This window comes from Dipodomys ordii, unplaced genomic scaffold (assembly GCF_000151885.1).
Source record: "Dipodomys ordii isolate 6190 unplaced genomic scaffold, Dord_2.0 Scaffold74, whole genome shotgun sequence".
In the NCBI taxonomy this organism is placed as follows: Eukaryota; Metazoa; Chordata; class Mammalia; order Rodentia; family Heteromyidae; genus Dipodomys; species Dipodomys ordii.
In genome coordinates, this window is record NW_012267290.1 from 4,458,942 (window position 1) to 4,474,142 (window position 15,201).

A 15,201-nucleotide genomic window follows, 5' to 3' on the forward strand; every position below is an offset into this window, starting at 1 on the left:
GAGCCACAGAGCACGGGAGCCCTCACACCACAGAACCACAGAGCACGGGAGCCCTCACACATACCACAGAGCCACAGAGCACGGGAGCCCTCACACCACAGAGCCACAGAGCACACACACCACAGCCCTCACGCGTCACTCCAGCCTGCTTGGTGAAGCCAGAAATGCAGAGGCCCAACCGCAGAGCTGGGGCAGCATGGGCAGGTCTAGGGAAGATGGTGCAGGCTGGGCTAGACCGAGGAGGAAGCAGAGTGTGAGAGAGGAGGGAGGCAGGAGAGCTTGCGACACATGGTGCACAGGTGAGAACAGACGTCCCCAAGGGGCAGGCAGGACCAGAGGTGAGGCCTCCCAAGGGAGACCTGGACAGTGAACCCATGCCGGGCAGGGAAGGGGTCACAGGGTGGGGGAAGGGCCAGGGTGGGGTGTCCAGGAGAGAGATGGTCTCTGGAGAGCTGGGTACTATGCCAAGTGAAGGAGATACCTGACAGGAAGTAGTAGTCTTACCTAAAGGAAGAATTATCTTACAAAAAGACATCTTCCCTTACGTGCAGTTCAGTTTGCCCTGTGTGGTATATTGAGCCTGCACGGTTCTTGGTGGTGCTTTTCCTCAGCGTGTGTGTTTGTGTGTGTGTGTGTGTGTGTGTGTGTGTGTGTGTGTGTGTCTGTGTCTGTGTCTGTGTCTGTGTGTGTACACATGTATCTGTAGCTCTTTCCACACTGTTGCAAGGTAAGAACCACCCTTTTCAGTTTCTCTGTTACTCGATTCAGCATTCCTATTAAGACTGGTCACATTCAGTCACTTCTGGCTCGAAAGACTGTTTCATTCACTTATAATAAGAATAACGCCAGCCAAACACCACAGGTCAGGAATCATCTGTCAGGCCAGCTTGTTCTACTGACTTCGACCAAACATGGTCATGTGAGATACTGCCAGGTGATCATCTTGGGTGCCTGTGTGAGCAGGCGGGAAAATGGCCACCCCCCCTCCCCCGTCACTTTCTCCCCAAGCCGACAAGCAAGCACCTCTGCAAAGCCAGGGGTCCCTTAAAACCTCGACTCTCCTTCGGAAGAAAAGACAATGCAAAGTCTGTCCTAATATTACCAATGCTTTCCAGCTCCTAATCATCAGAGAGCTTTAACTACAGAGACACCCCTCCCCGAGCAATCATTGGGATGATTTTCTGAAAACATTAGAAATCTGGGTTCTCGTCAGAAGTACTCAGAGCAATTTCAAAAGCCCTAAGCACTTCCAAATGCATTTTAGGAAATTATCTCAATAAGTTGACTCTATATTTCTCACATTACGTAAGTGAAATGCATGAGTCACCGGTGAGGCAGGCTGTGATAAAATGTTCCTTCCCCACCTCACAGAAGGGAACGGGGAGGCTGAGAGAGGTTAGGTCAGGGGAAAAGTCATGAGCAGATTATAAATAGAACCCTAAAAATCATGGTGAAACTATTTGGAGAAAGTGGAACAGACTGGCCCGCTCTATTTTGGCTCAGAGCAGGCCATCTTACCCTTAAGTTTCCCTCTGAGTCCTGCATTTATTTTTACCCTGACCAGAAGCAAAACCTGGTTGGATCCTTTGAAGGAAAATGAATCTGCCAGTCGTGTAAGTGGCTGGATTTGGCATTCATGAAAGAAGTGAGAAGGAGCCGTTCTTGCAGCCGCACTGGAGGATGGCACTGGCAGTCCGTCCACGGACCCTGGGCTGTCTGCCCTAGTTCCAGCCGCCCAGAAAGAAACCGTGTTGAGCATCCCCTGCCCCGTTCCTCCCAAGCCCTCCCTTCCGCTTCCCCTGGCTTCCAGGGTCCCACCCAGTGTCCTGGACTGAGTGACCGCTCGTTACTCCCGAAGGAAATGTCTTCTTCCCTTCTACGCCTGGGAATAGAAATGTATCCGTGCATCCTAGATCAGTGTGCAGACATGTGTGAGGGGTTGGTGCGCTGTGAGCCGATGCACAGTTTGCTGACAGCTGGAGTTGTGTCTTTCTTCCGCTGAAAATGATCTGCTTTGCACTTGTACTCATTCTTCTTGCCAGTTCCCAGACATTTTCCCTATAATATAGCTCTGTGCCCATTGCTATATTCTCTATTTTTATTATCTTTAAGTAGTGGTATAAAAGAGTTGCCATTTAATAAGGCACTTTATGAGTACAACACATCTTGATCAGTGTCACCCCTGTCAACATTCTCACCCCTTCACTTAGTTTTCTTAACTTTCTAGGATAGACATTGGATTCTTGTCTGCATTTTCTCTCTTTTTCTCTTCATGTCTACCCTTTTTCCCTTGACCCTACTCACCCCTTTCGTGTCCCCATTTTCTATTATTTATTTTGTTGAATTTGACTTTGTCTTTCTAAGGAATTACACTATTTCAGTTCTCTCTTGAATCTACCATATTTCATGTAATACATTTCTATACACTTGCACACCACCCAAAGTATTTCCTTACAATTTTATAAGCTAAATCTGGCCTCCACATATAAGGGGAAATAATGTATCTTTTATGTCTCTGGACTTGACTTACTCCACTTAACATCATTTTTCAGGTCTTTCCATTTTTTTTAATAAATGGCATAATATTCTTTCTTACAGATGAGTAAAATTCCACTGTATTTATATACCACATTTTCTTAATCCATTCATCCACTGAGGTCATCTGGGCTGATTCTATATCTTGGCTATGATGAATAGTGCTGCAGTAAACATGGTTGTGCTGGTAGCTTTAGTGTGGCTTTGTTGGTGTTCTATTGTATAAATCCCCAGGAGTGGGATTGCTGGATCATAGGAAAGATCTATGTTTAGTTTGTTGAGGAACCTCCATACTGCTTTCCAGAGTGATTGAACCAGTTTATATCCCCACCAACAATGTAGCAGCATTCCCTTTGGACTAAATCCTTGCCCGCATCTGTTGTTTGTTTTTGTCAATAATGACCATTCTAGCTGGGGTAAGGTGGAATTTCAGTGTTGTTTTGATTTGCATTTCTTTTGTAGCCAGAGATGTTGAGCATTTCTTCATGTGTCTATTGGACATTTTTGCTTCTTTTCTTGAGAATATATTTTTATTAGGAAATCAAATCCAGAAGACTTAAGAGAACTGTTGAGGATTTCTGAGAAATCTCACTCTGACCACAGTACACATTTAATTTCTGGAAGTCACAAGAAGAATCTAAGCTGAACTGCACTGATTCTGTAAGAGTATCGATAGCTACAGGGCTCAGAAATATTCTACCGAATCATTTCCTTCTAGGCTGAAGTATTTTTGTAGGATATACTTATTGCATAAGTGTTTTCCTTTATGTGTTATTGGTCATTTTATTGAGATAAAGTTGATGCTGAGACAGGGGTTATGGTGGCACATCTGCCCAGCCTCTTGGCATAATGGCCATCACAGCCCAAGGTCGCCTCTGGGGCCATTGCTGTTCTTTCCATCCTAGAGTTTGTTTGAGTGCTTTGCCTCTAATTTTCATCAGAATCACTGAAGTTTGGTTAAATCCACTCTTGTGCACTGGTTTGTTTAGTAAGAACCTTCCTTTAGGTCATTTGCATTGGAGGAACAGTTGCGTTGGTAGTATCATCTTTATGTAGAAGGAAGGCCATAAAGTCAGCTCTCCCTGCCCGCCACTGTGCCAGGATCAATGGAGGAAGAGCTCAGGGTTCCAAGGATCCTGAGGCCTCTCGTTGAAAACCCTTTGCTTCCCTCTCCCTGCTCACCACCGTCCTCTCACATGCCCAGGATGTGAGTATCTGCCACCTCACAAGGCCAAGCCCAAAAGCCTGGGCACATACACACCTCCATTGTGTAGCATTTCAGTCTGCACGGTTTGACAGTAGCCCTGGAGGATGCCTTATGCCCTCACCTGATTCCACAGGAGGCGCTGCAGAAGCCAGGTCTTCATGAAACTTCCGCTTCCCTCCATCGCGAGGTATAGCTTGCAAAGTTCCTCTTGCCTGGCAGCAGTGCAAATTCTTTCCTATCACGCTTGGGCTAGGTGTAAGAATGGGTTTTATATTTTTAATTGGGTAGGAAAAAATTATCTTAAAAAAGCTATATGAAATTCAGATTTGAGTGTCCACAAATAAAGTGTTACTCGAGCATCGCCAGACATCTTGTGTCTGCCTTTGAACAATGGCAAAACTCACCATTTTTAATCCATACAGAAAACATATTTACTACCTGGTCTTTAAAGAAAAAGTTTGTTAACTGACACAAAGCCAGTATTTTGGGGGGGGTACACATGGGGTAAAGAGGATATTAGTTTCCCATCATGATAAATGTGGGTACTCATCTGCAAATAGTAGGGCTTAGTGTTCACAACCAGAACGATTAAAGACATTCTTATTCAGAAAGTGCCTATCTTCCAAGCAACCATCACCAAGACCTAGATTTCAGTTATAACAAGTTCAAGAAGTAAGTGAACATGAGCTGGAGAGACTCTGGTATTTTTTCGTAGCTCCAGAATTCAATTTTCTTTTGGACATTCTCGGAACAGCCAGAGAGGGACCTGATCTATTGAGTGTGTAAATAACCTCACCTGGAAGGAAGCGGTGATGCAGTGTGCGTCTGGGTCAGCTGGGTGTGGGGCCACCGCTCACCGCTCCACAAGCCAGGCCCAGGGGGCATGCAGCTCCCTCACAGGCCACAGCCATTTCTTACCGTCGGGGTTTGCTCTTGACTCGGAACGGATCCTGCACATTTTCAAAACATGACCCTGGAGACTGAACAGCCCAGAGTCAGGAAGCTGAGCTGCCTGTCACTGGCTGTTGGGTGGAGTAACTGGGGCATGTTCCATGTGACCCATCGGTTTCTAGCAGACCCTGAGTTTAAGAATTAGAAACCCAGCCTGAGCTGGAAGAAAAGGGCACGGAGATCATGTGGTCCACCAGGTTCCTACCGATGATTTACCTACTTGATAAAACACTCGCAGGTCCCTGTTACCGCAAAATCCCTCTTGAAGATAGGTTTGGCCGCATTCTTTTAGTACATATGCCCTGGGTGAATTCGAAAGAGGCCTTAGGTAGTTTTCCATGCACATCTGCATAACATCTTTCAGCTCATAGTGTAGAAACTGCCTGTCATGTCTACTGGTCTTACAGCCCTGGATTCAACCAGCCAGACATTGGTGGTTCTCCATCTCTCTGGCCAGGCCCTCTATATCTCTGCACTCCTGGAGCACAGGCTTTTTATTATCTGAGAGAACTCTTCTTCCTCAGGAATGTCACCAACAAGAAGTAAAATACGCAATCATTTCTGACAATTAAACTGAATGTGGTCGAGTAGACTGCGTATTTCCAAACAGCATAACGGAGATTGATTGTATCTTCACTTTAAAAGATTAATACACTACTTTAGTAAAGCATAATTTTATTCCATTTCAAATCTCTTTGACAGTTGCTGTCATCAATCTCAGAGAAGCTGTTCTCTTTACCCTCCTGGGAAGACCCAGGTGGTGAATTCTGCAGAGAGATTGCTGGAAATCTGGCATGCTCTCAAGCATGATAAACAGTTTGCTTAAGTGTGCTTCAAATTAATAGAATCACTAAGTGCCCACATAAAGAAAGGAAGATTTTTATTATTTGCCTTTTTCTTTTCCTTTTATGAAATGGTTCATGGTGATTAAAGTCCTAGGAGATGGGGGAGGGCCAGTAAGAGATCAAAATAATTCCTTTTCCTGTATCCACTATTAATAAATATGCAAAATGTCAAGTCCTTTTGAAAGCCTCCGTGCTAGCAAGGACAAACAACGCATTTGTGTTTGGGTGAGGATGAAATTACCCAAAGCGTTTGAAGGCCTCTGACATAATACTTCTGTTTTAAGCCCCTCAGAGTGATGAAGGTTGCTAATTCAATCTTCCCACAGGTTTGATGTTGGAAATTTGCTCTGCTGATTTACAAGAGAGATTTTTTTCTCCTCTCTCTTCTCCAGGCTCACAGGCATGAACCTCCCTTCCCCAGTGATCAGCAGCAAGAACTGGCTACGGCTTCACTTCACCTCTGACAGCAACCATCGGCGGAAGGGCTTCAACGCACAGTTCCAAGGTAGGTGTGCCCGCACGGACACCAGCAGAACGGAATCCTGCCAAAAATGGAAAGAGAAACACAAGTAAGCTGGAAAATGACTTCTGTCTGCCTTACGGACAGTTAACTGTGGAAGGTAGACAGGTAGCATATGGCGCCTCATTAGCAAATCTTCCACATTGTGACCGTGTGTGGTTGAGTTATGGTAACGCTTTTAATGGCCATGCTCCCAACCAGTAAGCACCCACAGTGTTCTGTATGCCTTATTCATGTGCTGGGAATGGGCAGTGGAGGAGTTGCAGGGAAATATATAAAGGCATCCTATTGCCTTCAGTTCTAAAACTTCTTCACACTGTAAAATCTCGGCTATCGGAGTTAGTAACTCACACACAGTGCCTCTCTTTTTCTTAAGTACTGTTATTATAAAGGTGAGGTACAGAGGGGTTACAGTGACATAGTCAGGTAGTGAGTACATTTCTTTTTTGAACAATGTCAACCCCGTAGTGACTCTTAAAGAGTTCTGCAGCTGAACACATGGAGTCTGCGATTGCCAACAGGTCGCACGACTGTAAGCAACCCTGAGGGTATGGGGAGCAAGAAGAAACATTGTAGGGTAGCCTGAGCCCCTGCCAGAACCTTCCCCAGCTGTCAAAGACCACCTTGCCAAGCCCATTACGCCCCATGACGCATCCTGACTCTGCAGGGAGGAGCAGGCAGTCTGTGGGGGGCGGGGGGCTCTCAGACAGCACCCACCGCTCTTCTAAATCTCCTTTCTGGGAAGCACAAATCCTCATGAACATGTGGAGATGGGGAAACCTACTGCACATATTTTCAACACAACCTCAAAGAACAAACATGCAGCCAGTGTTCCAGACAGACAACCAGTAAGACAACCACAGTAATGACTGCAGTGGACATGTGAGTCACTTTTACTACATGGTGCTGTTCCCACTTTGTAAACATGCTTCAACCAAAACCCTGAGTCTTGCTCGTTGGTTCTTGTCATAGAGGAAGGGGACTCGCGTTTCCAGGTTCTGAGCCCCCCCTCTGTTCTCGTAGTCTCTGGAGGGCCACGGCTACTTCCCGGCCATTTGCACAAGCAGGTGAGCAGACGTGTTCCTGCACGCGCGCAGGGCCGGTCACTGCTCCTCAGTCACATGACGGTGGTGAGACAGTGGGGCCCCTCATCTGGAACAAGCTTTTGTTCCATGAGACCCTACCTTGTCTCCAGAGGAAATGTCTGACCTTGCAAAAATACAGAAGACTTCCTTTCTAGCTCGATTCTCTTCTTGTCAAGTAAACAGTCACAACCATAAAGGGTTCCTTCTTCTCCTTCTCTTTTTTATGTTTTTGACTGCCGCCTCCCAATTCCTTTTTCTCTGAAATAACCGGCTTCGCCTTCTCATTCGAGTCATGTCAAAGACAGGCACGAGGCCGACTGACAGGGAAAGGTGCTCAGCGCAGTTCTTCCTAAAACACAGCCTCTCTTAGAACAGTCCAGTCCAGGAAGTGGCTAGCCCAGCCGGGACGCGGCGTCTGCCACACGCATCCGGTTCTCCTGGCAGGAAAGCTTCACGTGGACACCTCGCTTCCTCAGTCTGCCCACAGCGGAGCCCTTTGCTTTCTGTGCTGCCTCCATCGTTAATTATGATTAAATACGGGCCTTGTTAGGAGAATCCATCATCTGAACACGTTGGATGCCTACATGATAAATTTTTGAAGGATGTGAATCTTCAGCCATGAAGCCTTTTCATTCCTAAATGGGCACGCAAGTGAAGGTTGCTAGCTTTACACAGGTTCACCTGACTAGTTATAAAGCAGATTCCACAAGAAAAAAATTGTATGATTTCCTTCACGAATAAATCATTCTTTCAGGAAGTGTTTGTAGTAATGTTCCAGTCTCAGTGGGAAGCGCCCTGCCTCCTTAATTCAGGGCGGCCCAGACAGCACCTTTAAAGCCCATGTTGACACAAATAATTAGCTTGCTTTTTAGGTTATAGTTCCCTATCAGTATTGATTTTTCTTTTCATTTAAAACGAGGACCTTTATACAAAAGGGAGACTTTCCTGTTATTAAAAATGCATTTGGGTAATTGAAAGCTTCAATTCCCAGATTGATTTGAATTGGGATGAAATGTCTGCATTCCCTGGTATCTGGCCTCCCTGGATCCTGGGATGGAGAAGCTCCCCCTGGGGTTCCATCCCCGGGAGCCCAGGCCCTTCCCCCTCTCTCTGCCAGCCAGCCTGACACCTCCAAAGTGTTCCCTTGACCTTGGTAGAAGACCTGAAGGACATCGCGCTTTCAGACATCAATCAATCAATCAATCCTGGGGAAGGCTCGCGGGCTTTGCCTACAGAATACCCGCTTGACCCCCGGCACCAAGGGCAGCTAGCAGTACCATGGACACATGTAGCTTATTCTTCAGTCAAAATAAACCATATGTCAGTGCTGGTGGCTCACGCCTGTCATCCCAGCTACTCAGAAGGCTGACATCTGTGGATCGTGGTTCAAAGCCAGCTGAGGCAGGAAAGTCTGTGAAACTCTTATCTCCAGGTAACCACTCAGAAAAATAGAAGTGGCGCTGTGGCTCAAATGGTAGAGCGCTAGCCTTGAGCTGAAGAGCTGAGGGACAGCGCCCAGGCCCAGAGTTCAGGCCCCACAACCATAATAAACCATAGCAGTGTAATATCGAGTTCTCTAAATCCTTCCTAAAATCACTAAACCTCTGCAAGAAAAAAAGTGTTTACACCTAACGAATTCTCTGAAACCAGACGCACATGAGCTCTCTTCCCCATCTACTTCCATCTCTCTCTAAACAGGAGATTTAGGCCAAGTCCCAACTCCAATATTTTTCATATTAAACATCATAAAATCCGTCTGTGTGTTCCAAGCTATTGGCTCCCGGCCTCTATTTTTATTAAACAGCTATTTTGAGCCATGCCTTTCCTGCACTGTGGCCTCTGTGCCTGGCTTATAAAATGAATAATGTCTGCCTCATGGACTCACGGGAAATGTGGAAGGGGTGGTGACCCGGGCCAAGGCCCTCCGGGGCCGGGTGGGGGCCCTTCCCTCCCGGGGTCACTGACCCCAGCAGCCTGACGGGCCAGGTTTAAGCTCTCAGGATTTCCCACACACGGCTCTTGCGCAGTGAGTTCCGTGTCTCTGAGGTCCTGTGGAGCCAGGCATTGGCCTTCCCTGCACCGGGTCTGTGCCCGTGGGAGTGAACACAGGTTGGAGCCAGAGGATGTGTGCCGAGGACCTGTGCAGCACAGCTGGGGACCGTGGGTTCACCACCGCCAGTCACAGTGCAACCTGCACTCACACCTGGGGACCGTGGGTTCACCACCGCCAGTCACAGTGCGACGTGCACTCACACCTGGGGGCCGTCTGCTCACCACCGCCAGTCACAGCGCTACCTGCACGCACACCTGGGGACCCGTGGGTTCACCACCGCCAGTCACAGTGCAACCTGCACTCACACCAGCAAGACTCAACAAAAATGAAGAAACAAGCGACCTCTGCAGGCGACAGTGTGAACAGTCCTCCCAGACACAGGAGTGGAGGAAGCAGACACGCAGGCCCTCCATGCCTGTGAGGGGCACCAGACACGGCCGTCATCAGCAGACGGCTGTCCTCTGCTCCAGCTGTGTGCGGTGCAGTGAAGGCAGTGCTCCCTGAACCACCCGCTCCCCCCACCCCAAAGGACCCCTGCTCCAGGGGCCAGGCAAGACAACACACGCATGGTGTGACACACTGACTGTGTCAGTGGAGAGAGCCCCGCCCACCAGAGGGAGGGCCCCTGGACAGCAAGGGGCCAGGCCCAGCCTCTGACCCCTCGGAATGCGGCCCAATCTCCCACTGCCCAAATGGCTTCCAGCCACCCCGCTGCCCCATCTCAGTGAGATTGTCTCTGGATTTATCACCCAAGAAGGGAAGAGGGTGGAGAGGATGATCGGGAAGGGCCATCCTGAAGGGAAGGCCTGTGCTCAGAGCCAGATGGTTGGTGAAGGTCAAGTTCAAGGGAAGGGCAGGTGGGGACAGGGCAAGCACAGCTCATAGCCAGTGAAGAGGAGGAAGGTTCTAGGTCCTCATGGAGGAAGGTTCTAGGTCCTCATGGGAACCCAGTGAGGAGGAGGAAGCTTCTAGGTCCCCATGGGAACCCAGTGAGGAGGAAAAAGGTTATGGGTCTTTATGGGTACCCAGCGAGGAGGAGGAAGGTTCTAGGTCCTCATGGGTACCCAGTGAGGAGGAGGAAGGTTCTAAGTCCCCATGGGAACCCAGTGAGGGCTGACTGCATTTATTTTCAACGCACGGCTGGCCTTCAGAAGGAGAGTGTGAAGTGTGTGATTTCCACGTGGAGCTCAGCATTTGAACCAGCATACAGCCAGAGCCAACCCCATAAGCACCCTGGCTGGGCACCGTTCGGGACGTGTTAAATAGTCTACTGTTCACGTCGCCCAGCCAGGCTCACCGCCTTCCCAGACCCTTCCCTACCTGTGTGAAGGAAAGGCAGAATCAACAGGGATGGGATGGGTCGTCCCCCACCCCCACCCCGCTTTTGGCATTTCAGAAGAGTAGGACATCTTATCCAAGGGGGAAATCCATTCCGAGCAAAGTCTCTGTTGCTCCAGTTTCGGCAGTAATTGTTTAGACTAGAGACGGTGGCTGGTTGAGACCGGAGAGAACACACCGCAGGAGCAAAGCTGGCAACCTATTCATTACAAACACTAATCGGCAGAAATCCCACCTAGCGGCAAACTGATGGGATAAATGAGTGTCAGTGTTTATGCTAGATTTTTTATTTTAGTCAAAGGGCTTTTGTGCGGTGATTTATTTAAAAGTTGTAGCTTAAAATATGAACACCCAGCAAGTGCTTATCATTCTTTATAAAACTACTTAGAGTCAAACCTTCCGTTCTCTAAACTACTAAATGCAGTCGACGTTGGCATACTGAGATTTAATGAAGTTGTATGGTAGATTGCAGTTATGTCAAATAGATTAATTCTTGGCAGCAGCAGGTAGATGTTAAGTTCTTTTGCTTGAAGAATGAAAAAAAAAGTTCACCGGAGGGTAGTATTCTCTTGGTCATTGTGTTTCTATAGCTTATATTTGTGTGATGTACAAGTAGAAATTGTTCTGGGATTCTCAGTCTATCGACCCAAGGCACGTTCACTTCCCTCCCTCCCCTCCCTCTTCCCTCCCTCCTCCCCCTTCCACCTTTCATCTCCCCCTCCTCCTCCCTCGCCTCCTTCCCCTCCCCCTCCCTCTCCTTCTTCCTCTCCTCTCCCTCCCTCCCCTCCTCTCCTCTTTCCAATGGAAGTACAATCATCTGTATCAGCACACAAGGCTTTGTGCTGTTTTCTAAGTGGTTTATCCACCCCCCCCCCTGCCCCGTAACACACGCTTTAGAACTGAAGGCATCTCTATGCAGCTCATGGAAGGAAGCTTTCAAGCAAGCGACGGGCACCCACCCTGGGAAGGCAGGGTCTCAGGGCCTTTGCTCCCCACGGGCACCCACCCAGGGAAGGCAGGGTCTCAGGGCCTTTGCTCGCGGCTGAGGCCAGGCATGCACATGTGAGCAGGACCCAGCTTGGCTCAGGCCTCAGGGCGCAGGCCTCCTGGGGCTCACCAGGGCGGGCCACGCCCAGGCCTCAGGGTTCTGGGGCTCACCAGGCCGGGCCATGCACAGGCCTTAGGGTTCTGGGATTCACCTGGCTGGGCCACGCCCAGGCCTCAGGGCACAGGCCTCCGGTTCTGGAGCCCACCTGGCCCGGCCATGCCCCTCGAACAGTGCTGCTGCTTGCTAGAAGCCATCCTGGATGAAGGGGCCGCTCCAGGCCCCCAGGAGCTACAGGCTGCAGTCAGGGCCCTTGAAGGAGGGCCCAGGATCAAGGTGTAGGAGCAGCATCCCCACAGGAGCTTAGAAGGAGGCCTGAATCACAGGAGAGGTGACTGTCACCCTGAAAACTGGGGTGGCTCCTGGGAGTCCATTCTGAGCTCACCCCGGCAGGCGACCCCAGCCTGTCAGGGTCACCACAGCTCTGCCTTCTGTCATCCAAGTCTGTCTACACCCGGCGGCTCCCAGGACCTGCCCCAGGGCCCCGGCCTGGCCTCCTGTCTGCACTGCGGCGGGGCGTGCCCGTCCTCACAGCTGAACCCCGCAGTCTGCCCTGGCGTATGCACAGACTCCCAGCCCTGGGCCCTGGGGATGCTGAGGCCAGAGGCTAAGGAGCTCAGGACAGGCCTCCAGACAGACCCCGGCCCCCATCACAGAGCAAGACCAAAACACGAACAGACCAAAACAAGCTCCTCAGGCCACGCATTTTTTAGAATCCCATGTGGCCTGCCTGCAGTTTTCTTACCTGACAAGAATTCCCACAGCGTGAAGTCGGCTTTGTGCTGAAATGACTGTACTAAATTGAAAGCCTTTGAACACGGAATCCACTGGAAGGAGTTAAAATAACAAAATGTAATTCAATTAAATAAGTAATTTCTGCACTTTGCACCTCCAGTAAGAGATTCCTTTTGTAAATGGTTCTATCATCACAAATTCATCACTGATTCATTCAATGACACCTAGAAGAGCCCAAGAGAATTTTAATTACAGACGTACTAACAGATTGCACAACAGTGGCATTCATTTTTGTATAGAATTCTGAGAAAATTCCATTGTTGCAGGAAGATAGCTGTCAGCATTATTTACCTAGGAAACTCTTCGACTTAACTACTTTCTGAGATGTCCCTAATGTGAAGTTGTCTGCATTGTTTGATACTAACAACATTGGATTTTATGAAGATGCTGCCTCTGATCTCCACTGGCTCTGAAATCTGTGGCTTCAAGTCTTGATAAGTTTGTCTTCTGCTTAATAAGGTTCATTGCTTCATTTGGAGTCTTGTCGAGGCTGTTAATACCGAAGGCTTTGGTTTGCAAGCTTCTTTGTCCAGGAAATTCAGTTTCAAATCATTTCTTGTAAAACAAATTCCTAACTCTGATGATTCTGGGATTACTCTTTATGTCAGATTTGTTACTAATTTACATCTTATTAGTTCTGGCCGAGCAGCCTATAGTCTCGCAGTTTCATATAATTTTCTTAGCAAGTATTTACAGGAGAACAAGGCAAAGCCCTTCATGCTTTCTGACTATTTAGAGCTTAAATGACAAGAGACTGAAAATATATAAAAAGGAAAAAGAGAAAACACAACTCGTTGATTGTTCATTAAATCTCCTTTTTGTCTACTTATATAAAGGATTGATGGTGTCATCTTTATTCCTCCAGAAAAAAAAAAAGAATGTTTTATAGATAGTTTAGCAGGAACTTTATTTGTAGCGAACAGAAAGTCATGCCTAGAAAATACTAGCTGAACAACTGGTTCTGGAGAACACAGGTCCTAATAAAGAACTGCAGTGCAAACATTCCACGCGAGGAAGACGACGCCTGTTCCTCCTAATAGTTGAGCGCTAGCACCGGCTGCTGCAAATGGACTTGCATTTTGATCACTCCACAAGGAGGGTCATTTTGGGGACGGGATGTGCTCTTGCTTCGCAGTGCCTAGAATGATGCTGCCCTTCACCCACCCAATGCCCATGAGTGAATAGATGCAGCAGATCCAGATACCAGTGTGGTGCAGAGTCTGGTTCTGGTCGTGAAATGCAGCTCTCTCATCACATGTCAGTGAAATGTGTTAAGCATTATATTCGTCTTTATATTAGCTTCATTAAATATTAATTTAGCTCACTGGAACTCGATAAATTAAATGGCAACAAGCTCTCATAGAATATTTCCCATTGGATTTTGCATTTGTCTCTGAGTTTATTTGCTATAATACCTACACACATGCAGATGGATGCATGCCAAAGACACCTTTCGAAAAGACGCATTTCAAAGCTCTCTCCTGTCTGAAGAAGGTTGCAATTGTATACAAACTCTATCCTATATTTACCAGTGGTCGAACACATTTCAAAATAATTTTAAAATGTTTTACTGGCAAACACTTGCTATGCTATTTAATAACTTTGGATACTATTTGATACGCTACGTCTCAGCGAACAGAACTCAGAATATTACTCATCGTAAGCACTTGGGTCCTTGCATTTTATTCTATGTTAAGTTCATCTGGGACTTATTACTTATTTATTTTGCCTTTCCATTTCTTTGTGAAGTCAATTTAGGACTGAATATTATTCAAACAAGCAAAAGTAAGGTTTTCTGGCTCCTGGGGGCTGCTACAAAGGAATGCCCCTCACTGAGGTCTGCGCGGCTCCCTTTGTTTTCCTAATGAAGTTGTTGCTCCTGGGGGGAGGGCTGGCTCTGGGTGCCCTCCCCAGGGCCCAATCATGACTAATCTCATTGAAAGGCCCACCTGGACAGCATCCTGGACTAGCTCTTCCTTGGAATACAAAGATTAAAAGACTTGCTCAAGGTGGTTTCTGGCTGAAAGATTTCAGGCTTTCCCTAAGGAGCCACCTCCAACCCCAAACCTGCCGAAGCGCTAGGTAGGTGAGCTCATCTTCCGGAGGCTCTGTTCCCAAGACAGCCACAGGGCCCGAGGCCTCTGCCAAGGCCTGGTTCCTGGACTCTTCTGCTCCTCCCCTCTCCTGTCCTGCCCTTTCCTCGCCCCCTCCCCTCCCCTCTCCTCCAGTCGGGGGCAGTCTGGGATTGCTGGCCAGTGCTGTCTCCTTGTGTCAGGGCACTTACTTCACTTCTGGAAGATGCTTTTCCTCACTTGGGAGGCCTGTGTCACAGTGCCCTCCTAGGAGACGGTCAATCCAGGGGGAGACACTCAGCCAACGCCGCGCTTTATCGTCAGGGCCCGTCTCGTCTCACAGGGTCTCAGCCCTTCATCTCATCCTCTGGTTCAGAGCGACAGAAGGGTCAGTCTTCACTTGCCTAGAGACACTGAATCAAATTCCTAATTCCTTTCCATAAATCTTACCAGCTTTAGTATCAGATTCAAAGTTCATCCCATTTTAAGAAACCCATTTTAGATTCTCAAGAGCGAAAATTAAACGGTGTGTGTGGCTGCACCGGGTCAAACACGTCTCTTGATTTATTCACGGGGACAGGGCAGGCCCAAAGGGCTTTGAAGAGACTGAAACTACTTATAATCAGTCTGTCTGGTACAGAGTTCCAAAGTCTCACCGAGACGCGGAGCGCAGCTTCCCGGGGCAGACCGCTGCC

At 48.2% G+C, this 15,201-nt stretch overlaps 1 protein-coding gene across 1 annotated transcript in view; it reads left to right on the forward strand.

Annotated features, from left to right (window-relative positions):
* LOC105991563 (CUB and sushi domain-containing protein 1-like) overlaps positions 1 to 15,201 on the forward strand; it is an 871,556-nt gene that overhangs the window by 454,700 nt on the left and 401,655 nt on the right. Inside the window, exon 6 of the mRNA XM_013024215.1 lies at positions 5,931 to 6,043. Coding sequence (XP_012879669.1) covers positions 5,931 to 6,043 — 113 coding nt within the window. The remainder of the gene's footprint in view (positions 1 to 5,930; positions 6,044 to 15,201) is intronic.